At 37.7% G+C, this 21,873-nt stretch overlaps 1 protein-coding gene across 1 annotated transcript in view; it reads left to right on the top strand.

Annotated features, from left to right (window-relative positions):
* The first annotated feature begins 11,954 nt into the window (after positions 1-11,954).
* The window catches only part of LOC113044397 (rap guanine nucleotide exchange factor-like 1), a 33,380-nt gene continuing 23,461 nt past the window's right edge, over positions 11,955-21,873 (top strand). Inside the window, exon 1 of the mRNA XM_026204363.1 lies at positions 11,955-13,012. Coding sequence (XP_026060148.1) covers positions 12,631-13,012 — 382 coding nt within the window. The 5' untranslated portion in view covers positions 11,955-12,630. The remainder of the gene's footprint in view (positions 13,013-21,873) is intronic.

Here is a 21,873-nt window from a genome sequence, read left to right as displayed (position 1 = left end):
TCAGGCAGCTTAAATTGCTTATGTTCACCAGTAAACATGCATAGCCGGTCTTAAAATGCCAGAGAAAAACTTAATTATAGCTTATTACAGCAGTAAAATGTGAAACCAAACCTCCGTGACCGAAACGTGCTTTAAAATGTCCACTTGGGGGAACTCATGTGTTTATTCTTCACTGCTGCACTGTCACTCTTCTTCTTACTGGGACTACACACTAAAACTGTTCATACCAAACAATTATTATTGTAGTAGCTGATTTTCCCTTCCTTTAAATCAGAATTTTTATATATTTACTTTCTTCAGTTATAATTCAGCTTGATTGATTGATTAATTATTGGGCTTTTTGACATTTAATTTTACATAAATGTTTATGAGTTAATTCACAATATTAATAAATACTGTACTTTTAATCTAAAACGGGTCTTTAACCCGCTGATGGACAGAGAGACTGGTTCATATACTGAGTGTGGAATTTGTTACCTGGCCTATAATAACATATTACCATATCAATGTACCGTTTATGATGCTTTTGTGAAATCATTAAAATAGTCACTATTTAGAGTCGTATTATTGCTAATGTTTTGCTTTACTTTTAAATTTTACTTAATACATTTTAATGGATCATTTAGCTTCTTAACTTAGTTAAAGGGATACGCCACCCCAAAATGAACATTTTGTCATTAATAACTTACCCTCATGTCCAAACCCTTAAAAGCTCAGTTCGTCTTCAGAACACAATTTAAGATATTTTGAATGAAACCCTGGAGGCTTGAGAGGAATGCAAAGTTGTCGTCAGAATACTCCATCTGCCATCAGACGTCCAATCTGGGTTATATGAAGCGACAACAACTTTTCGTACATTTTATGGACCTTGACACTTATTTACTTGGCAGTCTATGAGACAGCTTTAAAAAATATATATTTTTACAAGATATTTTGTTTACTACCAAATTCACCAAATTCTGTTTGTGTTATTTAATAGGTTTGATGATCTATTATTCTAAGCTGTGTAAAACCATAACAAAATAGTGACAAAGAATGAGCAAGTGTGTCCAAACCTTTGACTTGTGCTGTACATGAAGTTATCAACTTGAAAAGCTCTGTTTTCTAGAAGACTATAAATAGTCTCAGTTCAGAGTAACCCATGGCCTTAACCAGAGTGTGAAACTCACTTCTAAGTGCTTCGGTTTTCAGACTCGGCTTCTTAAGACCATAAGCTGCCTCACCAAACCAGTCTCACTTGCAAATTGAGATTGACCCCTATTGCTGGAAACAATGACTGATGCATGCATCATCTCGACTACAGCCTACCAAAAAACACCCTCTTCTGCCTCTTGAATCATCATAATATGATGATTATTATGCACAACATAATAAGGAACAGGGAAACTGCTCATAGTCTCACTGACCTACTTATAGAAGTATTTAATCTAGTGCATTCACTCTTTTGTGAAGCACGTTGGGTAGAGCATACCTGCACCATTGCTTACAGGTTCATGTTACAAATGTTAATTGGTGAGTAACAGTCCTGTGTCACTGCTGAAAGGGTGAAACAGGAAGTGGAGGGTTTTATATGACCAGATTTCTTATTACAACCTACGCTTCCCAGGGTTCATGTATAATAACACTTGCTAAGGCAAACGCAGACTAAATACTATTTGTCATATTAATGAATGGGGATTTGTTTTAAACTGATGAACTTTAGTATTAGACTCGAGCTATACTAAAATGTATACCTCAAACTTTGTGGCTTGTTGATGACAAATGCTCTAGCATGATTTTTACCCTGCAGATGATTTAAGAAAAAAGCTAGAAAATCCTATTTGTATTGAAGGAGGGACCCGACACAAAAAGTCTTTTCACACTTGAAATAGTTCACCCTGGGTCATTCGAAACCCTGGATGAAACTAAATCCCGGGTTATTTTGTTTCACATTTCACACTATTCATGCTTTAATTGGTTAACAATTAGTCTTGGGTATTTATAATCTGAAATTTCAAACTGTGAAACCCTGGCTAATGTTCTTATTTGCATATTTGCAGTGTCAGTGTCACTGATTGGATAAACACAGCATGTGACCTGCTTACATACAGGCTGTAGCATTGCGCATACTCATTATTTTGCTTACTGTACAGTCAAGTTTTTTTACCTGAATGGACTTTTCTTACTGTAAAGGTAAGAACGTATGGAAGGCTGGTAGGGCCAAAAGTATTTAAATCTGACCATGTCAGCATGCACTGTTTGTCTGCGTTAATGCAACAACATACGCAGCAGCCAATGAAGTTTCTGTATCTGAGATTATATTTGCACGTGACATGATGGTACATTGGTACATACACATCAGACGCCATGTTTATTCATGAAAGATGTCATACTGGTACACATGTACGCAAGCATCAGCCATGAAGTCAGTCTTATGATTTGTCATGTCCTTTTTAGTAGTTTAGTTCAACGTTCTTTCTCAGGTGGAAAAGTCAGTTGATATCAGTCAAGCAATGCTACAAAAAAAATAAAGAACGGATTATTATGTGGATAAATCTAGAGGTAAATCTGCTTTTAAAAGTACTGGGAGACATGTTTCCATTTGTCATCTTAACACAGTAAAATTGTTTAAAATCTTTACACATACTAAAGAAATGTGGAGGAAACTGATGCCTTAACGGGGCCAGTATGTGCGTGTCTACACACACATACAAAGGAAACACATACCAAATTCCCCCATTAATACAGACAGTTTGATGACAATCAAATTTCACAGGTTCCATTTAAAGACTTCTGGCCCAATCTGCCTTCCATATAAAAGAAACAGTCTCTTCTTCACAATTGGACTATTTCCCCCTTAAACATGAAAACTACTGTTTATTCAACTCGCAGCATTTCCGTGACTGTCCAGCGCACCTGAATATGAGGCACTCAATTGAGTGTCTGTTGCTAAGTGTGGCGCTACATAACATTGTTTCACACTGTACAAGTTTGTCCTTCTTCCAAGCAGGGTTAAACAAGAACTTCATAACCCTGCATTTAAATAACAAGTGTGAAACGTCCATCTACCCTGGGCTAAAAGCGGGATTTAGAATGACGATAGGGTTAAATGTCATGTGAAAAGCCATTTAGAGACCAAAATATTGAAGCAACTTTGCAGTTGACTTTTTTTTTTACTGTAAGCAACCTACAGAACACCCTAAATATCACCTTACCAACCACTTAGCACAAGCCACATTTTAAAACAATCTAAAAATCAAGATTTATACTATTAAAGTAGTGTTTTTTTCAGCTCTCTCCTCTTTTTTTATCTAGCCATTCCCACTCTTTCACTGACAGCAACCCCATGCATAAAGCAACCCCTCTTCGCTCTTCTCCAGCTGACTTCATTTCTCTTCATCTGTTATGTATGGAATCTCTCTTATTCTGTCTCTCTGGAATAGCAGTGACTTGCACAGACTAGCCAAATGTGGGCATTAGGTTCTGAATTTTTTAACAGCAAGCCTTGATATATTTCCAGTCCGACTGATGCAGTGTTTACAAACACACTCGCAGCAATGCTTTCCCACAGCACATGAAGGATGCCGGTCACGTGGCTGAATGTGTTTGTACGCTGCATCTGAGTTCACTGAAATGTGACCTGACTTCTGGCTTCAGGCCGCAGATGACCTGCACAAACCTGACACGCGTCACAGATTCTTTTAGAGTCACAAGCCCAAACACATTCCAAGATGTCACTGTGTAGGATGCGCCTCGTTTGCTTAAAGATTTGCATTCTTTTTCTGACCAACATCCAGTTCCTTTTTGTTTTTGTTCTGATTTGCGCAGTTTTGTAAGATTTATGCATATTTCTGTTTATAAATGTAGCATGTAGCAAATGTGGCTTTGGATTCAGAAAGGCTGAAGAACCCAGAAAAAAGCCCTAAAAGTTATACAGCCCTAAATCTGACACATATTTAAAACTCATGAATTCTGCACAATTAGCAAACCACTTTTAAAAGCTTTTTTCCACCAGTGCATTTTTAATGCTTTAAGTTGACAGTCTCTGTATATTTAACAGTATCTTTTCTCTCATCCTTTGTTATGTATTAGAGATGCACATGGGCGAGGTGGGGCCTCCCCCTCTGGCGTCTTTGTGGAGTGACAGTAACCAAACAAAGCCCACTGTCTCTCAGGGTGATGTCATTTTGGGTCCCCATCCCCCTGCATGGGCCAGGGCTGTGTGTTTATGTGGGTGTCATTAAACTTTCGCATGATTCATGGGAGCTGTTTGGAAGCACCCATGCATTGAGACAAATGATGTGTTTGTATAATGAGAAGTGTGTGTGTTGTGTGTCAAGCTCAAGTAAAGATGCTCACTCACACAAAGTGACTCAGATGTCTGAGACCCATAGAAGCTGTCATTTCTTTTGATTGATTTTCTCTCTGTTTTCTTTTCCTCACTTTCATGATGTATTTTTCTCACATTCTCTTCACAGCTGAGAGCGGCACGAAGGTGTGATATCACAGTCAAGGAAATTGCTTTAACCTGCATGCATCCCTAGGTGAATGCAAGAGAGCGTGTCTGTAATCTGCGGTAGTGTTCCGCAATTGTAGAATAAGAAAAAAATGAGTCTCTCTCTTACTTCCTAGTCTTTTCTGTCTCCTTTTATATTAAAACTAGGTTATTTTTCATATTTAATTAGTAACGGTTTATGTACATGGAATGGTCCACCAATGTGGACGAAACATTAAAATACTCAAAAGTGTTTCCTGCATCAAAAATCATATAGTGCGATTATAGTAAAGTCTGATACACGAGTGAGTCATTTTTATGAGCCCTTTCTATTAATCAAACACATGCAGCGTGATAAACACAGAGTCTGATTCTTGAGCAACTGACTATTGTGAGGGGATGCTTTTTATTGAATCAAACATACATCATGATAAACACACACATGCAGTTTTCTTGCAAATTACTCTCGCGCTGGTTCTTCTGCACGTTCTGCAGGGGTCACATTACCATCTGAATCTGCCAGACCGACAATAGGGCGGCTGCATTGACGTAAGACAAACGGCTTTCCTCCTTGTGATGTTTTTGGATGTGTATGGGCATCAGGGTTGAGAAGGGGGGCTTCTGTATGATAGTGTTTAAAAGTGGTTCTGTTTAATGAGTTAAAGATAATCTTCTTACAGCATAAACAGCCCACACACACGACTGATCCTGCACTCTAGAGAGGTAAAGCATTCATCTGAGCTGCTGTTTGTGCATGTGTGTGTATAAAAGAGTGAGTGTGTGAGAGGCTTCTGTCTGGATTTGAAGGGGTTCCCAGTCTACTCTAATGTGTGTGAATGTTGGACATGATTGATCTATTGTTTATTGTGAAAATACAAAGCTGAGTGTCTCTGTATTCTGACTAAGGACATTAAGTTTTGTTGTGTTTGTCTGTACAGGCTCTTTTTCACAGTGCAGAATGACAACATCGTGAGCTTGTGCACTAGTGCTTGTGTGTTTGCATTGTGTACGATAACACATGGCATTAGGATGGCGTTGTGACAGCGTGGAGGGGTGGGGGATGTATTTAATGAGTCATCCCAGATGTGAGCTCTGTTCTCCTCACTCCAGGGCAAGTGCGTTAGGCTGCTGAGGTCATCCATCATCTGCGTCTGTGTGTGTGTGTGTGTGTGTGTGTGTGGGTGTGGGTGGGTTGATGCATCCACAAGGATTGGTGGGCTTCACTGCCAGGCAAATATATTAGAGAGTCATGTTCATTATGAAGACAAATATGCTTGTGGAATTACCATGGTAATGACTTTGTTTGCTTTTGTGGAAATGCTGCTTTGTTTCTGTTGGATTTCTAGGTGGAAACTAGCACAAATGTAAAGACACAAAAGGTTTTATGAGTAGAGATACACAATATCTAATGCTACTTGGGCCAATTGCATCATTTTTAAAGTTATGAACATAAATATGATAAAGCTGATATTGGAAGCAGATAATATTAAGATAATTTCACCCAAGTCAAAAACAGTAAACACTTTTCTATGCCAGGTTAACATTTTTTACATTATGCTCAGATGTAAGCATAAAAACCTATGTTTATATATATATGTACAATGAAAATTTGTGAAAATTTCACAATTACAAAGACAGCAAGTAACATTAAATTAAACAAACATGACATTTTGAAGAATTATATAACTACAATATAACTATATAATATAAATAAAATATTATATAACTATAGATTGCAATACTATTTTCTTCAGAAACATTTGTATATAACAAAATAAAAATGTATTTTTTAATCATAAGAATTGCATACTGTACTTAAGCTTCAGTCTGTTACTTATATGAAATGTAAAACATACGTAAAACACCCCCCCCCCACACACACACACACATATATATATATCATAATCAGTTATCGTTCGTGACATAAGTATTTTCTGTGTCTGTGCATTCCTAATTCTGTCATTCATTCATGTCATTCCCAGTTGCAGGACCTCATCTGGCCTCAGAGTTAATTTATTTAAGGGTTCATTACCCCCTAAATTCTCCTGTTGAGAGCACAGAAAACATGATATAGTCATTTGCAGCACTTGGATGGCCAGCCTAATGTTGTTGTGGGGGTTCTTGTGATGAAGTCAGACTATGCATGTTAGCATTATGTCAGTCATCTTCAGAGAAGTTGATGTGACTAAACGGCATGACAAACACTTGACCAGGTCCTTCTTTTGACACACACACACAAACACACACACGTCCACATCTGACAGCGGGCCTAATGCTGTGTACTTCCTTGTACAAAAGGCCACAGAAACCTCAGAGTTAGAGGTGGGATAATGGGAGAGATGACATGTGGTGAGATAAACAGGGGGAAGCCACTAACCGGGAGATGTACTAGAACAGATAAGTGCATAAATTTGGAGAGAATGAGTGTGTTTATTATGTTAGTTTTTTGACTAGTGGATGACTGCATGGTTCACCCGATTTGTGATTTCCACTTCTCTGCAGAATGGTTTCGCTCTCATTTCCATGGTGACAATGAGGACCTATACTTACACAGAGCTAAATTTATACCAGGAGTCTTTTTTTATGGCCTGCTGTTTTGAACTTGCAGACAGGCTGAGTGAAGTCACACATGTCTCATATTCAACAGGGTCATATAGGATGTAGCTAAAGTGCATTTCACACTGCCTAACTTCAGCACGTGCAGTCAGTGTAATGTCACAGACGGCAGAAATACTCATTCTGAGGTTTTTGCAGTGCACAGTCATCACATATGATGTGTGGAAGAAGATCTAACCACAGCTGGGTGGGTTCATCACACAGTTGAAAATTAAACAGTCGACCAAATGCAGATATATGTTTTTAAAGAATAGTTCACCAAAAAATTTAACTATGAAAATTTGCTCATTTTAAATCCTGCCAAGATGTAGATGAGATGGAGAAATTTAGCATTACATCACTTGCTCAACAACGGATTCTGGATGGATTTTCTTACAAACACACAGCTTTTAGATTCACAAGACATTAATTAATGGGCTGGAGTCATGTGGGTTATTGTGATCCACTGTTTGGACTCTCATTCTGACGGCACCCATTCACTGCAGAGGATCCATTGGTGTACAAGTGATGTAATGCTGAATTTCTCCAAATCTGATCCAAATCAAACTCATACATCTTGGATGGCCTGAGGTTGAGTAAATGTTCAGCAAAATTTAATCTGTGGGTGACCTATTCCTTTAACCCTTGTGTGTTTTTTTTTATTAATTTTTTTTACATTTTGAATATTTAATATTTAAATCGTAGCTTCATCGTAATGGTATGAAACTTGGTGACTTTTATGGCACTTGGCATGTGAACTAAAAAATTGAGGGTATGATTCGAAAAAGCTAAGTGCTCATAAGAAAATCACACTCATGGTTTCAGTCAAAAATGACCAACCATAGAAAATTAATGGGAAATGGCAAAAAAAAAAAAAAAAAAAAAATTCCCCAATGATGCAGAAAAAAAAATTGCATAGCAATGAAGGGGTGGAACTCTAAAACATCTAGAGTGCAAAATCAACACATGTGCGGACAAACACACTTATACACACACACACACACCCCTATGAACTGGTGTGCCTGTAACACAGCAACTATGTAAAATAAAACCAATAATTCAACAACAATTTAGTTAAAAAAAAGTGGACAGCAAAGAAGGCGTTACACTCTAAAACATCAAGAGTGCAAAACAGACACATTCACTCACACACACACACACACACACACACACACACACACACACACACACACACAACTATACACACTCAAATGAACTGGTATGGCTATAACCATATAACCAAAATGAGACAGAAAACTGAAATAAGAGGTTAAAATCAGATCAGGCCCATATAGATTTTTATGTTTTGTATAACAAAATGCTTTCTGTATTCATGTTTTAATGTAGTAACAAAAATTCAAAAACTGACGCTTCAAATCAACATTTAAAACAACAAAAAAACTTGCAAAAAGTCTTCGAGAATGCCTAAATATATATTTAAATCAAGCGGCAACCTTCCGCTCCCTCTCTTGAAACCAAAGCCCCTTTCACACTGCACGTCGGACCCAGAAAATTGCTGGAACATTGCCCGGTCACCTTCTGTGTGAACACAAACATGTTCCGGGATTGATTCCGGCACTGATCCCGGGTCGGGGACCTAGTAACATTGCAGTGTCCAGTCCCGGAACGAGCGCTGTGTGAACAAAAGCCAGGACTAATGCCGTAAATGGTGTATCGTAGTGATGACGCATGTTATCACACGACTCTTTTAGTGGGTGCTTTGAGGGCAGATCAACGTTCGCGACAAAACAAATATGTGCAAACTATAATGAAGCAGAGATCAGGTAGTTCCTCACTTTCCACACTGAAGCTGAGATCATTCGCCAGTTTAAGTGAAAGTTAGCATGCCTAGCGTTTTCGACTCGTACATTACACGGCACACCCTGATGTCACATTTACATTTAATCATTTAGCAGACGCTTTTATCGAAAGCGACTTACAAATGAGAAAAATAGAAGCAATCAGATCAACAAGAGAACAACAACAGTATTCAAGTGCCATGACAAGTCTAGTACAGTTAGTCTAGTACAGAACATGTAGCCAGGGTTTTTTTCTTTTTTTTTTAAGAATATGAGAAACAAGAAAAGAAAAGGTAATTACTAGTATTAGTTGGTTAAGTGCTGGCAAAAAAAGATGAGTCTTTAGATGTTTTTTTTGAAAATGAGTAAAGACTCAGCTGTTCGAATTGAGTCACGTGTCATTACGGGACCTTTACGGGTTGTGTGTGAACGCTCGCACATATTTCGGGTAATCAACGTCAGTGTGAAAGTGCAAAATCTAGTGACCCGGAAACAATTGCTGGGACACATTACCCGTGTATTTTCCAGAATCGCAGTGTGAGGGGCTCAACAAGGAAGTGACTAAAACTACACTTGATTGACAGGTGGATTGCTGTTGCTGTCACCGTCGTCGAGCTAGTTGGGTGTGGTTTCACCAACGAGCTCCCGCCTTTTTGGCCATTTTCGATGTCGGTAACACTACCAGGATGGCGACTGCCGCCTCCACCCTCCTTTGGCTTCAAAAACGCTCTTCGGAAACTAATGGTGATGTCACGCAGTCCATGATTTAAATCCACAACCTAATAAAAGTAAAATATGATGTATTAGAATGACTAGGCAATTCAAAAGCCTCTCCATAGATTCCTATATAGGCATCTAATGGTTACACCATGAAATTACAGGTTTTTCTTTCTTTGCTCTCACCAGGAGGTGCTAATCTGACTTTTAAAAAATTATGTTAAAGGCCTAGTCTCTATTTTTTAATCAAAGATAAAGCATTGTTTGAACTTTTTTTTTAATTAGAGAAATAAATATTTTGTACTGTTTTCAATGGGGAAAATGTATCACAGTTATTGCATAAATATTGATTATTACCATAAAATTCTCTCAAAATACAAAAAAAACTTATTATTGAACAGGTTAAATTTCCGGGATCCATTCACTTTTGATGGCGAAGACCATGAGTGTGACTCCCAAATGAGGAGCGCACAAGAGTTAATACTATCCCGAGATAACTGCTGTACAAGATAAGCAACAAAAGATTTAGTTTTATGCCATACTTTTTTTTGTTTTTGAGTTTTATTACAGAAAGCCAGGCCATACGGGTTATGTACAACAATAGTTTATTGTGTTTTATAAACCACATTTAACTCACATATAAATATATATATATATATATATAAATATATATATATATATATATATATATATATATATATATATATATATATATATATATATATATATATATATAATAGTTAATCTATTAAGAAGATTCTGTTCTGTTCCCACTATTCTGTATTCAATTAAGTGCCAGCATAGTGTGTTAACTGGATCCCATATTTACAACTCATAGGTGTCTTGGGATACTGTTTCCTGACAGACATTTGAACAAGACAACCACGCAGGCCTCCTAAATGTAACTTAATACTGATAATGAAGTTGCTTACCCTACTGGCTCATAAACCACTTGTACCTTGACCAGGCCTGAGGTCTGACGGTGCCTGAGCGTGTCTCCTAATAAGTGCCTTTGATTAAATGCAGTGCTCGTGTTCATGAAGTAGTTGTGGAGGAGATAACTCCTCTTTGTGCTTTCCAGCTGCGCAATTTGAAACCATACAGCTGGCGAACTGTAGACCTAAAGGACAGCAAGGCACATGCCAACTGTAATTGATACAGAACTTTAGTCTCAGGTGGTTCCTTAATGAATTTTTATGCTTTAAAAATTTGTTTATTTTATGTTTTAAAAGATAGACATAAGGACTAAAATATGTTGCTTTTCTACTAATATGCTGCTTTTTTTAAATTCTACGTATTATTTGTATTGTTTTTATTTCCACTATTTCTAAAATATAGAGGTAATGCAAATGCACAAAAAGTTCTTTGTCATTTCTTACAAAATATACTATAAACTTTTAAAAATAAAGGCCCAAAATTGTGTTTTTAGGGGGGGTTGACCATAGAAGAACTGTTTTGCATTCCCAAAAGAACCTTTTAATTACACACACACACACACACACACACACACACACACACACACACACACACACGTATGTGTATATATATATATATATATATATATATATATATATATACATACATACATACATACATACATACATAAATACACACACACACACACACATATATATATATATATATATATATATATATATATACAGAAATATATATATATGTATACAGTATATATATTTATATATATAATCTGTGTGTGAAGATCAATTAAATTACCAAAATTACTTTTTCCCACTATAAAGAACATTTTGTGCAATGGTATTAAAACAGTTCTTCATCGAACCAGAGATGCCAAAACAATACCCATATTTTAAATGCCATAATAGTTCATGTCATAATAGTTTACTTAATTGTTTATGCCATAATTGTTTACTTAATAGTTTAGGTTCAGCAGGTAAAGTGGGCATTCTTTGTTCTAAATATTAATTTAAACACTTTAGGGGTAAGTAGTTGCTTTTTACTAATTTAAACTGTTGCATATAAATATTGTAAAATGATATCTAAGCTTGAGACACATAGGACAAATATAGTGGTAGAAACATGGTATTGTTGAGCGATAACGATTGCCAGCAATAAAGTGAATAGCAGGATAATTCTTCAATATTTCGATAGGCCTATAAAAGTCCCATTTTGACCTGGATGATTAAAACAAATGGAAATGCTTATTCTAATGCTGAGCCTTTGGCGCACATGTGGGCTCTTGTTAGTATATGAGCTTGTGACTGCAATTGCTGCGATTCAAAGCAATTGAGCAATATCTCTTGACACCACCAATAACACAGGCACTCAGCTGCAGAGAAGGCGGGTGCACAGAGAGAGAGAGAGAGAGAGAGAGAGAGAGAGAGAGAGAGAGAGAGAGAGAGAGAGAGAGAGAGCTCAGTATTTGTGCGGACTCGTGGCGCAGAGACACTCGGTACCGTGAGAGAAAAATAACTACGGATACCACTGAAGCGGTCAGGGATCTACAGACACGAAATCCTCATCAGCATCGCGTCGCGCGTCTCGTCTGCGACAGGAGCCTGTTTCCTTCGGTAGACGATTCATTTATATGGTTCGGCATCTTGGCAGAGACTGGTTTATATATGTATATGCATTTTTAAGATACACCTGCTGCTCTTTTAATCTTTTTTTTTTGTCTGATTATTCGTCTAATTAACTCATCGATCAAGGCTTCGTTGACAGTGGCAATGGTAGCTCGCATATAAGCCTTCTTCTTCTCGAGCTGAAGGACTGCAGTGGAGGACGGGTGTCCCTGGGATACGTTTGGATCATTTTTTTTTCTTAGCGTAGTAAGGACTCGATCAGCATCCACTTGTGTAACGTGAACACTGAACATGGCCGTGTTTTATTCTTGACACCTTAACACTACGGAGAATCATTTCTTCAGGCATTTTTCCAATCCGAGTTGGGATCCATCATCATCCAGCTATGATGTAGACGCTCAGGTCCATACGGTCGTCATCACTGTTCATTATTGAGTATTAATTAGGAGCAATCCAGGGCCTTCTTGCGATTTCTGTCATCAAAATGCCGGCTGGAATGAAGCCTCTTGAAAAATTCTTAAAGAAGCAAACCAATGCACTCACTCGGGCGGGTGGATTTGGGGAGAAGGCCACCGGCACCGGGGCGTCCAGGCGGCGGGCCAGCCTGTCCCGTGTGGTGCCGTTCTTCAGGGAGACTTCTCCCGAGAGCGGCCCGGCGAGGGAGGTGTTCAGCCCGGAGACCGAGGAAGCGCCGTGCTGGCCCTCCGCCACTGCGGACATCAGGAGTCCGTCGCTGTCCAGTGATGAGCAGAGCTCCGAGGCGAGTCTGGACACGAGCTGGACCCCGCTGCCCGCGGACACGCCGGACAATCTAACGCTCGCGCTGCTGGATAGTGTGGCAGGAAAGCGCTTCGCCAACTGCACAGGTGAGACGAGTCCGTTTCCCACGCTCACGCTCCACTGACAGACGTTCTTGGCGGGTCTTTGAAGATCATCGCGTTCGTTTTAGAATGTTGTAACGTTACTAGCATCGTTCCACTGTGTTGCTATGGTGACCGTTAACGGCGCATAGTTGTAGTAGTGGGTTACAATAATAATCGTTTCCGCAATTCCTTTTCACGATTATCAACAGATCGCTAATTTTGGCGATAACCGCTATTACCGTGCTCTTTGAATTCACTTCCTTTTTATATATTTAGAAGAAATTTGATGAATGTAGCGCAGACATTAATTGCTAGCCTACTGCATAAAATGTCAATAGCAGGTTAATAATCAGTGTTGATATTATGTAATCCAGACTGAAGTTGGATTAAAGTGGACCGAAACTATTTCAAACGTTTGTAAACGTGTTAATGTTTAGTATCAGCGCCATATTTGTTTATGAATATTTAAAGGAGACGTAGAGTTTATTGTATGACTCTTATGTGATTGAATCACTGATCTATATTAGAGATCATACATAGATCAGTGGAATAAATACATTTTTCGTAAGATGTGTTCCTGTGTTTATAAAGAAAGTGACATAAACAGTTTCAATCTTGAATAGCTGTTTGGTTTGAATGAAAATGTATCGCCAGATCATGATAATGCCATGTCTGCAAATGACTTTAACCATTAGCTTACTTTTATACTAGATTTTTAATTTGTTAGTCGTTTTGTTTCATGTAGTAGTTTATTTGTGTCATGCCACAAAATGTTTTTAAGATGACGCATTAACAATTTAACTTCATATAATCAATATGAAAGAAGACAAAAAAACATTTTACTTTGGGAATGTGGTGTATTTTGGAGTAAATTATTATGTTCAACAAGAAAAAATGGCAGGGCGTTAATTTTATTTAAATTGTAATTGATTAAATTGTGAAAAGTGGGTGTGTCGTCGAACCAGAATGGAACCAGACTTTAATGTTGCAAGAATAACCAAACTGAATCCCTTAGATTTTCTGGCCTCACAGCTGGATTTTCAGGAATCTACGGAATCTTGACAACTAGTCTCTTACATCATATAATGCAGTAGCACTTCTGTAATTTACTTTAGTCACTACCCCTATGGTTACAGATGTTAGTCACTGCTATTATGAAAATAATTAGTTCATAAAGACAGTATTTGTAACACAATTTGAATTTCACACCAAATATTAGGCATAATCTTTACATCCATAAAGTTATTTTTTTTTATGCCATGACATATAGTAATTCGGTTAAACAAAGATATATAAAAAAATTTAAACTGAGGAAAATAATTATTGTTTTAGCCATGATTATTTAATATATATGTGCATTTAATACTCTCTTTATTTTACCGAAATGTGGCATGACACTGACAGTATTCCACTGTATTCAAGAAAGGCAGTCAAAACTTGTCGTAAAACTTAAGTTTAATTGAGAACTGACAACACTTAAAAGGTCACACCAAAAAGTCTCAAATACTGTCATAAAACAAAATGTTTTCACATTATTCAATCACTAAATGAGGAACTGACTGCATGAGGAAAATCCTCAAACAGGGTGGTGCTTAGGTAATTCCTTGGCTATGGGAAAGCGAAAGAAAATGTTAAATGTTTCAGGTGCTTTCCTTTCTGTCTTTCCTCAAATTGTTGTTATGGATGTTTCATGAACCGTTGAGCCATTACCACCCACATACAGCACTGAGCACCTGTATGCAGAAAACACCACGAACCAATCAATTCCTGTAACAAATGAGGGGATTTCTATTGTAGACTCAGACAAAGGATGTTTTACAGGGAAATGACAAACTGTGATGTGTAGTGATGGGAATGGGGTGTCTTTAACAAGTGCATACATGTTACCTGTTCCTGTAAGAGCCAGGACTTTTGTGCTATGAAGAATGGCTCTCCCACACATTCATTGTCAGTGATGCTTTGCCGCCATAGTGCAGCAGTTCACATTGCATATGTGCATTAGACTGTTTTTGTGAAGTAACCATGGAAACTGGAGGGGTTTCGACAGTATGCCAGTGCATAAAGAGAGAATTATGCTTGATGTAAAATCAATGACCAGACGGACCATTTGCATGGTTCAATGCGTTTTTAGGATATGCAGTTTCTGGAAAAATGTCCCGTTTTTTTTTGGACAAGGTAAATGATGATGACTGTTCAACCTGTGTGAATAGTTGAAAGGTGAGGAAAGGTTTTGTGCACATCAAGCTGAGTTGAGGTAAACTGTATGTGTAATAAATCAAAAGCTAAAAACACAGAGGCTTTTTAAGGACATGTTGGATTTTTGCATCAAAATGGACTTTCCTTAATTTGTAAATGTGGCTTGAAATATTAAACTTTTGAGGCCAAAAGTTCACTCAACATGTTTAATTTTTTTTCTAAACACATGTTATGTGAGCCCTTGATAAACTGATGTCTCGACCTAAACTGTCATTCATTTTGTACACTTGACAGCTCATGTCTCTCTTCTTCCTTTGGAGGTGATTTTAAGCAATTTATCTCAAACATCTGCTCTATATCTAGAACAGATCAGAGAGATTTCAATTTCATGTCACAGACAGAGACATTTGGCCTCATTCTCAACCTGTTTTACTTGTGAAGGGGGATGCCTTGCCTCTAGATAAGGCTGACATTTTCTCAGCAATTGTTATCCAAGCCCGGGAAAACGTTAAAAAGTGCCACTAATTCTGGATTAGCCAACATTGGGCTTGCAGTTTGTCTCATCTAGTGTTGTTGTCCGAGGGAAGTCCACTGATCCAGGGTCAAGAGGTAACGCACTGAAATAAGACACTGCTTGCATATCAGTTCTGATGCACAGTCAATCTATCAGTGTTAAGACAAACAGGCCAGCTGTTGACTGAATGAGTCACTATAAAGAGCATTTTGTGCAATAGAATGGTTCCATAGATGTCAAAGGTTCTTCATGGAACCATCAATGCCAATTAAGAACCTTGATTTATTTATTGTTTTTAGAGTGTATATACTTTTATTACCTGTATATCCTGGATATTGTATTGTGCTATTTAGTGCTCTTCCAAGACAGAACTTCTAAAAAAACAGCTTTATCTCAGGAATGTGCACGGACACCTCATGAGTGTGTGTAATGACTGCTAGTGTGTAATGGAGTGATTTGGTAGGGCTCATTGAACCGAGATTAGCAAGTCGATCATTACATAACTTTGTTTACCTTTAGCCCTTCCAGTTGTGAGCCAGAGGCATCAGTAGTTCTGTCGGCTGGCGTGTCAGAACAAAGTTCCAGTGGGCAGGGCAAGAGCAGTGTAATGGCTGTGATTCGTTAGTGGTGTTAGTTGACAATTTTAGGAATTTTTCCTCCACTTTTATGTGCCGAGGGGTGTGGCTCATACCGTCATGCTTTAAAGCTTTTTTTACTGTCAATAAAAATGTTCTATTGTGATAAAGGTTTTGTTTATTGAAAGGTTTGGAATGTTATCATGTCAGCCCCTGCTGGCAGATGCTGTAACTACACTATTTGGCTGCAAATAGCATCTGTTTTTACATTGATGACTATTTCAAATTATATTGAATATTGTTTTACAAATTCTATATCTATCTATCTATCTATCTATCTATCTATCTATCTATCTATCTATCTATCTATCTATCTATCTATCTATCTATCTATCTATCTATCTATCTATCTATCTATCTATCTATCTATCTATCTATCTATCTATTATGACAATAGCCAAAAATACATAGTATGGGTCAAAATTATAGTTTTTTCTTTTATGCCAAAAATCATTAGGATATTAAGTAAAGTTCCATGAAGATATTTTGTAAATTTCCTACTGTCAGTATATTAAAACGTAATTTTTGATTAGTTATATGCACTGCTAAGAACTTCATCTGGACAAGTTTAAAGGCGTTCCATATTTAGATTTTTTTGCATCCTCAGATTTTCAAATAGTTGTATCTCATCCAAATATTGTCAGATCATAACAAACCATACATCAGTGGAAAGCTTATTTATTCAGAAATCTGTTTTAGGAATTGACTCGAATGGTTTTTTGTTCCACGGTCACATATCTTTTTTAATAAAATACTTATCACAATGTAAATCACATTGTTGCATGATTTAACTTTCACAGTTAGTTTGATATGCATTTGACTAAAAGAACCGGTTCAACAGAGTAATAAGTTTGGGAATCAGACTGCACAGTTTGCGCTGTGTTTATGATGCACTAAAAATATTCGACTCAGATGAATCATTCGTTCAGGGCAACTTGCATATCAGTCCTGATGCACAGTGCAGTGAAAGTTTGATTCACTAAAAATAAAAAAAAATTGTGTAAATTAAAAATTGTGTTCCTGTAGCTAAACTGGTAGAGCACTGCGCTAGCAAGCAAGCAAGCGCAAGGTTGGGGATTCGATTCCCCGGGAACACATGATATGTAAAAATTGATAGCCTGAATGCACTGTAAGTCGCTTTGGATAAAAGCGTCTGCTAAATGCATAAATTTAATTTTAATTTAATTTTAATTTAAAAAGAACCAACATTCTGTAATTGGACTTCAACACTGATTTTTGTGCTGTGAATTCACTCAGGTAGCATTGCTGCAGCTTCACTGAACATTCACAGGCAGAATGATGCATGTGTGAATATCACGAATGAAGCCAATCGTCATTCTGTATTAATTTTTTTTTTCATAATGAATGAAAACTCGATCTTTGTTCGAGCCATACTCTTAAAAGCCTTTCACATCTCAAGGTCGTTGGCAGTGAAGGTTTGGGACTGTGTGCGTTCTCGTGGTGTCAATCAGCATTTTCATGACGTCATTGTCCTGTGGTTCCACAATGATGCCATTTGCAGCTGGTCCAAACCAGATTTCTTCTGGAATTATTATAGCTGATTTGCCTTTTCATCATAAGCAAATTAAGGCAAAAAGAGATGTAGGTAGTCTCTGGACTGAGGCCTGGTTGTGTAAGGACCACCCCACTCTCCACGTGCTGCTTTCCTGTGGGCCGAAACTATCCTGAGGGTGTTTTAAAGAATCAGCAAGTGTGGAGAAAGAAATAAATGCATGGAGGGAGAGAGAGAGGTGTGCAATCAGAAAACGTGTATTCGTGTAGGAGGAACGCTGGCATTTTTTTTTATTGAAAAGAGTGAGAGATTAGAGTGGAATGACTGCCCACACACTGGCCTCCCTTTGCAGGGCTTTACATAACATCCTACGGAAAAGTGAGATATCGCTCTTTTGTTTTGCGGTATCACCCTCTCGCCCCCACCCCCTTCATCTTGATACTTAATGGTTAGCCCACTCGTTTTGTGCTTATCCATGCACCTGGGCAGCTCTCCGCTGAAGAGAAGCTGTGCCGTCTACCCCGACTGTGCTTTTTAAGTATGTTTATTTTGATGTTAATGCTGCAGATTTGATGTGATTTGTGGAGGGGGTGGTAGTATATACACAGTAGGGCATTTTCAAGTGCTTGTTGTATTTTGTGATAAATGTGACTCGTTTGCACTGTTCCTGCATAGGCAACATTTGCTACAACTCAACACTCACTGAGCAAATGGAGCTCACAGTTGATTCCAAGACAGCAATGCTATATTATCTAATAAGCATAACATAATCATTCCATTTATGCAATTGACAGATGCTTTTATATAAAATGCTGTTTGTTGCATGCAAAGTGTACACATTTGATCAGTTAACGCAAAACCATGACCTTGTTGTTGCTACCACAAACTGTTTTAAGAACGTTTTGTTAACGATCCCATTAAGTCACGAAAACATTATTTCTGAATGTTCTGTAAACTTTCAAAATGTCCAGCTTTTTAGTAAAAAATATATATATATATATATATATATATATATATATATATATATATATATATATATATATATATATATATATATTGGCTATGCAAGCATTAGGGGAATATTCTATGTTATTATTTTATAAATATTACAGAAACATTACATTTCAATGTTTTATGAACATTCTGAAATAATAGATGAACATCCAACTTAAATTTCAATTGGATGATGATGAAAGTTCTGAAAATCTTATAGTTCATTTAACGTTTTAATCACTATTTTACAGTGTTGCATTAAATAGATTTAGAATCCACCGTTCTTGATAAAACATTTTTCTCTGAGCTTTGCACAGTAGTGCTGCCTCAGAATTTGGTGGAGAAACATATTTTTCCCTCTCAGTCTCAGCACCTGTTCACATGGCAACTGGCGCCCTCGGAGGAGGTGGAGGTGTAGGAAGATGAGATAAATGGAAGGAGGGAACAGAGGCATAAGTGGAAAGCAAGTATTAGAATTATGCAATAACTTTTAGGGCATGTTATGAGGTCTCGGTCTACTGTTGCTATGGTTACCTCATCAGATGAACGCCTTTTCGTGTTGCGAGGGTGTATTTACTGCAAGATGAAAATTCATACTTATATTAACTTGCAATCATGCATTTGTGGTTACAGACGTTTGAGAACCCTGACGAAGCACAAATAACCAATAAGCTTCTTGTTTTGATCTTCTTTTGGTAGGTCATGTCTTGTTTTAAGCATTATATTCTCTTTGCAAACCCCCAGAATTCATACCCTGATGTTACTGGCTACATAGACACAATATTTGAAAGCGATTATAAGGCCGCACTTCTGAAGCGCTCCCCCTCTCTCTCTCTCTCTCTCTCACTCTCTTTCCCTGCTCTTTTCATTCTGCATTACAAAAACAGCATTGCAGTCAGTGCGAGTCAAAGGCTAAATCAAACCATAGCAAATGCGCCACGTGACGCCCCTTTGAAGTGACAGCAGAGGTTGCTCTTTTTCACCACGCAGTTTGCACAGTCAAACACACACGTGCACACGCACACACAGATGGCCTCGAGCTCCCGGATCAGTGGCTTGACCGACAGCCCTAATAACAGCCTGAAAACAGCCTCCTGCTTGCTAGAGAGAAGGATGTGATTAGCACACAGTGATCAGTCCCACCAAGAAGCAGGCGCACATGGAAAGCCTCCTTCCAATCCAAACAGCTTCCCAAGACTCTTCGAACAGCATCTCATGCTTTTAGATCACAGGCGTAAATCGTAATGCAGAAAACGAAGAGCGTAGGGAGGAGACATACCAATCACTGCATACTATAATGGTGATGAAGTTCTTTCACTCTAGTGGAGGAGGACGATGATTATATACAGGAGCGTTTGGAAACAGAGCCATAGAGGAGCTTTTAGCTTTGATGATGATCTTAATCAAACATGTGTAAGATGTTATTTTGAAGTATTCTCGCTGTGACGATAGGCTGGGTGTGTGATCTCTCTTCGCCTGCAGGAAAAAGAGCAATGGGAGGCAGAAAGTGACTTTTTTTAAATAAAGTTTATGTTGTACAAACACAGGCTGGCTTCAGCATATTTACTGTATATATGGCATTGAGGTGTGTGATACATTTTTAAAAATGACATGATATTTTACCCAATTCTCTTTCTTACTAAATGGTTTTATTGTTTATGATTCATCAGTGCACATTATTATTATTAATATTATAATTTTATTTTGTTTTATAATTATTGTTGTCACTGAAAATGCGACATGGATGGATAGGGGAACATAATATTAACCAATAATATCTTTTTTTTTTTTTTTTTACCAGCATAATTTATAAATATACATTGCTGGAAAAAAGTTTAGGATTATTGAGGGTTTTTTTTAGCTTTGAAAGGAGTCTTACTATGGCCATATTTATTTGCTCAAAATAATAATAATAAATAATATTACAATTTAAAAGAACTGTTTTCTGTTTGGAAATATTATAAAATGTGATTTATTCCTGTGATATCAGTGCTTATTTTGTAACATCATGACTCTAGTCTTCAGTGTCACATGATTCTTCCGAAATCTTTCTCATATGTTGGTTTGCTGTTTAAGAAATGTTTCTTAATTTATCTAAAAAGACATACTTACCCTGCATTTTTGAATGGTACACATACATAAGAGTCTTAAGAGATGTGTGCAATTTCTTTGAAGAAATCATGTGAGAAAAATGCACGCATTCAATTTCAATAAATGCAGCAAGAAAATTTGCACAAGGCCTCGAGTAATAGCAGCATCAGCCATCTGCCTCCAGCGTTATCACACAATTTGAGAGCTAGGTTCGAAGGTTGTGCAAATGGTTAGCAAACAAAAGGGTGCTAAATGAATCCATTACCTCTGCTGTGGGTTTGGATTTGTTTTGCATGGGTGTTCACTGGTAGTCTTGCTGGGTTCTGTTGTGTCGTGCTTTCGTGTGGGCACATCTTGGACTGATGTTGTCCAGCTATTAGAACTACATCTCTCTCTTTCATCTTGTGCAATATCAGTTGTGAAGGTTTCAAATCATTTCTCGCGTCTGGCCAGAGAGCAGACTTTAAAAATCTATGAACAACCTTTCCTGGGGCCAGTCTGAATTGGGTTAGACCAAAAAAAGGTCTAAAAAAAGTGGTGCTCTTCTAAATTCAGCAAGCTCTGTTTTAGTTTACAGGCCGTAAGGTGTGTGTTTTTTTTTTGTGTGTGTGTGTTTTTTTGGAGTCACGTGTTAATCACGTGTTGTGCTAGACTGGTGGCTTGACGTGGACTCTTTCTTGCTTTTGTCTTGCATAGCACATGTATTTTCATTTGCACCTGCTTTCTTCTTTCCAAACTGTATGGGAAGTTTCACCACGAGCATTCATTTCAAAGGACTGTTTCAGGAAAAACGGCGGTCCTCCAGTGGCGTTTGTGTATTTCCTTATAGTTGGCGGCCCGCCAGAGGAGATTTGCATGTGAATGATGGTGTTTTGTGTTACGATCCAAAGAAAAGATGGGAGTTGAAGGGTGAAATGCCTCC

Source organism: Carassius auratus, chromosome 3, assembly GCF_003368295.1.
Source record: "Carassius auratus strain Wakin chromosome 3, ASM336829v1, whole genome shotgun sequence".
Classification (NCBI taxonomy): Eukaryota; Metazoa; Chordata; class Actinopteri; order Cypriniformes; family Cyprinidae; genus Carassius; species Carassius auratus.
Note: the sequence above shows the minus strand (reverse complement) of the source record. Positions and strands in the feature narration are given on the sequence as shown.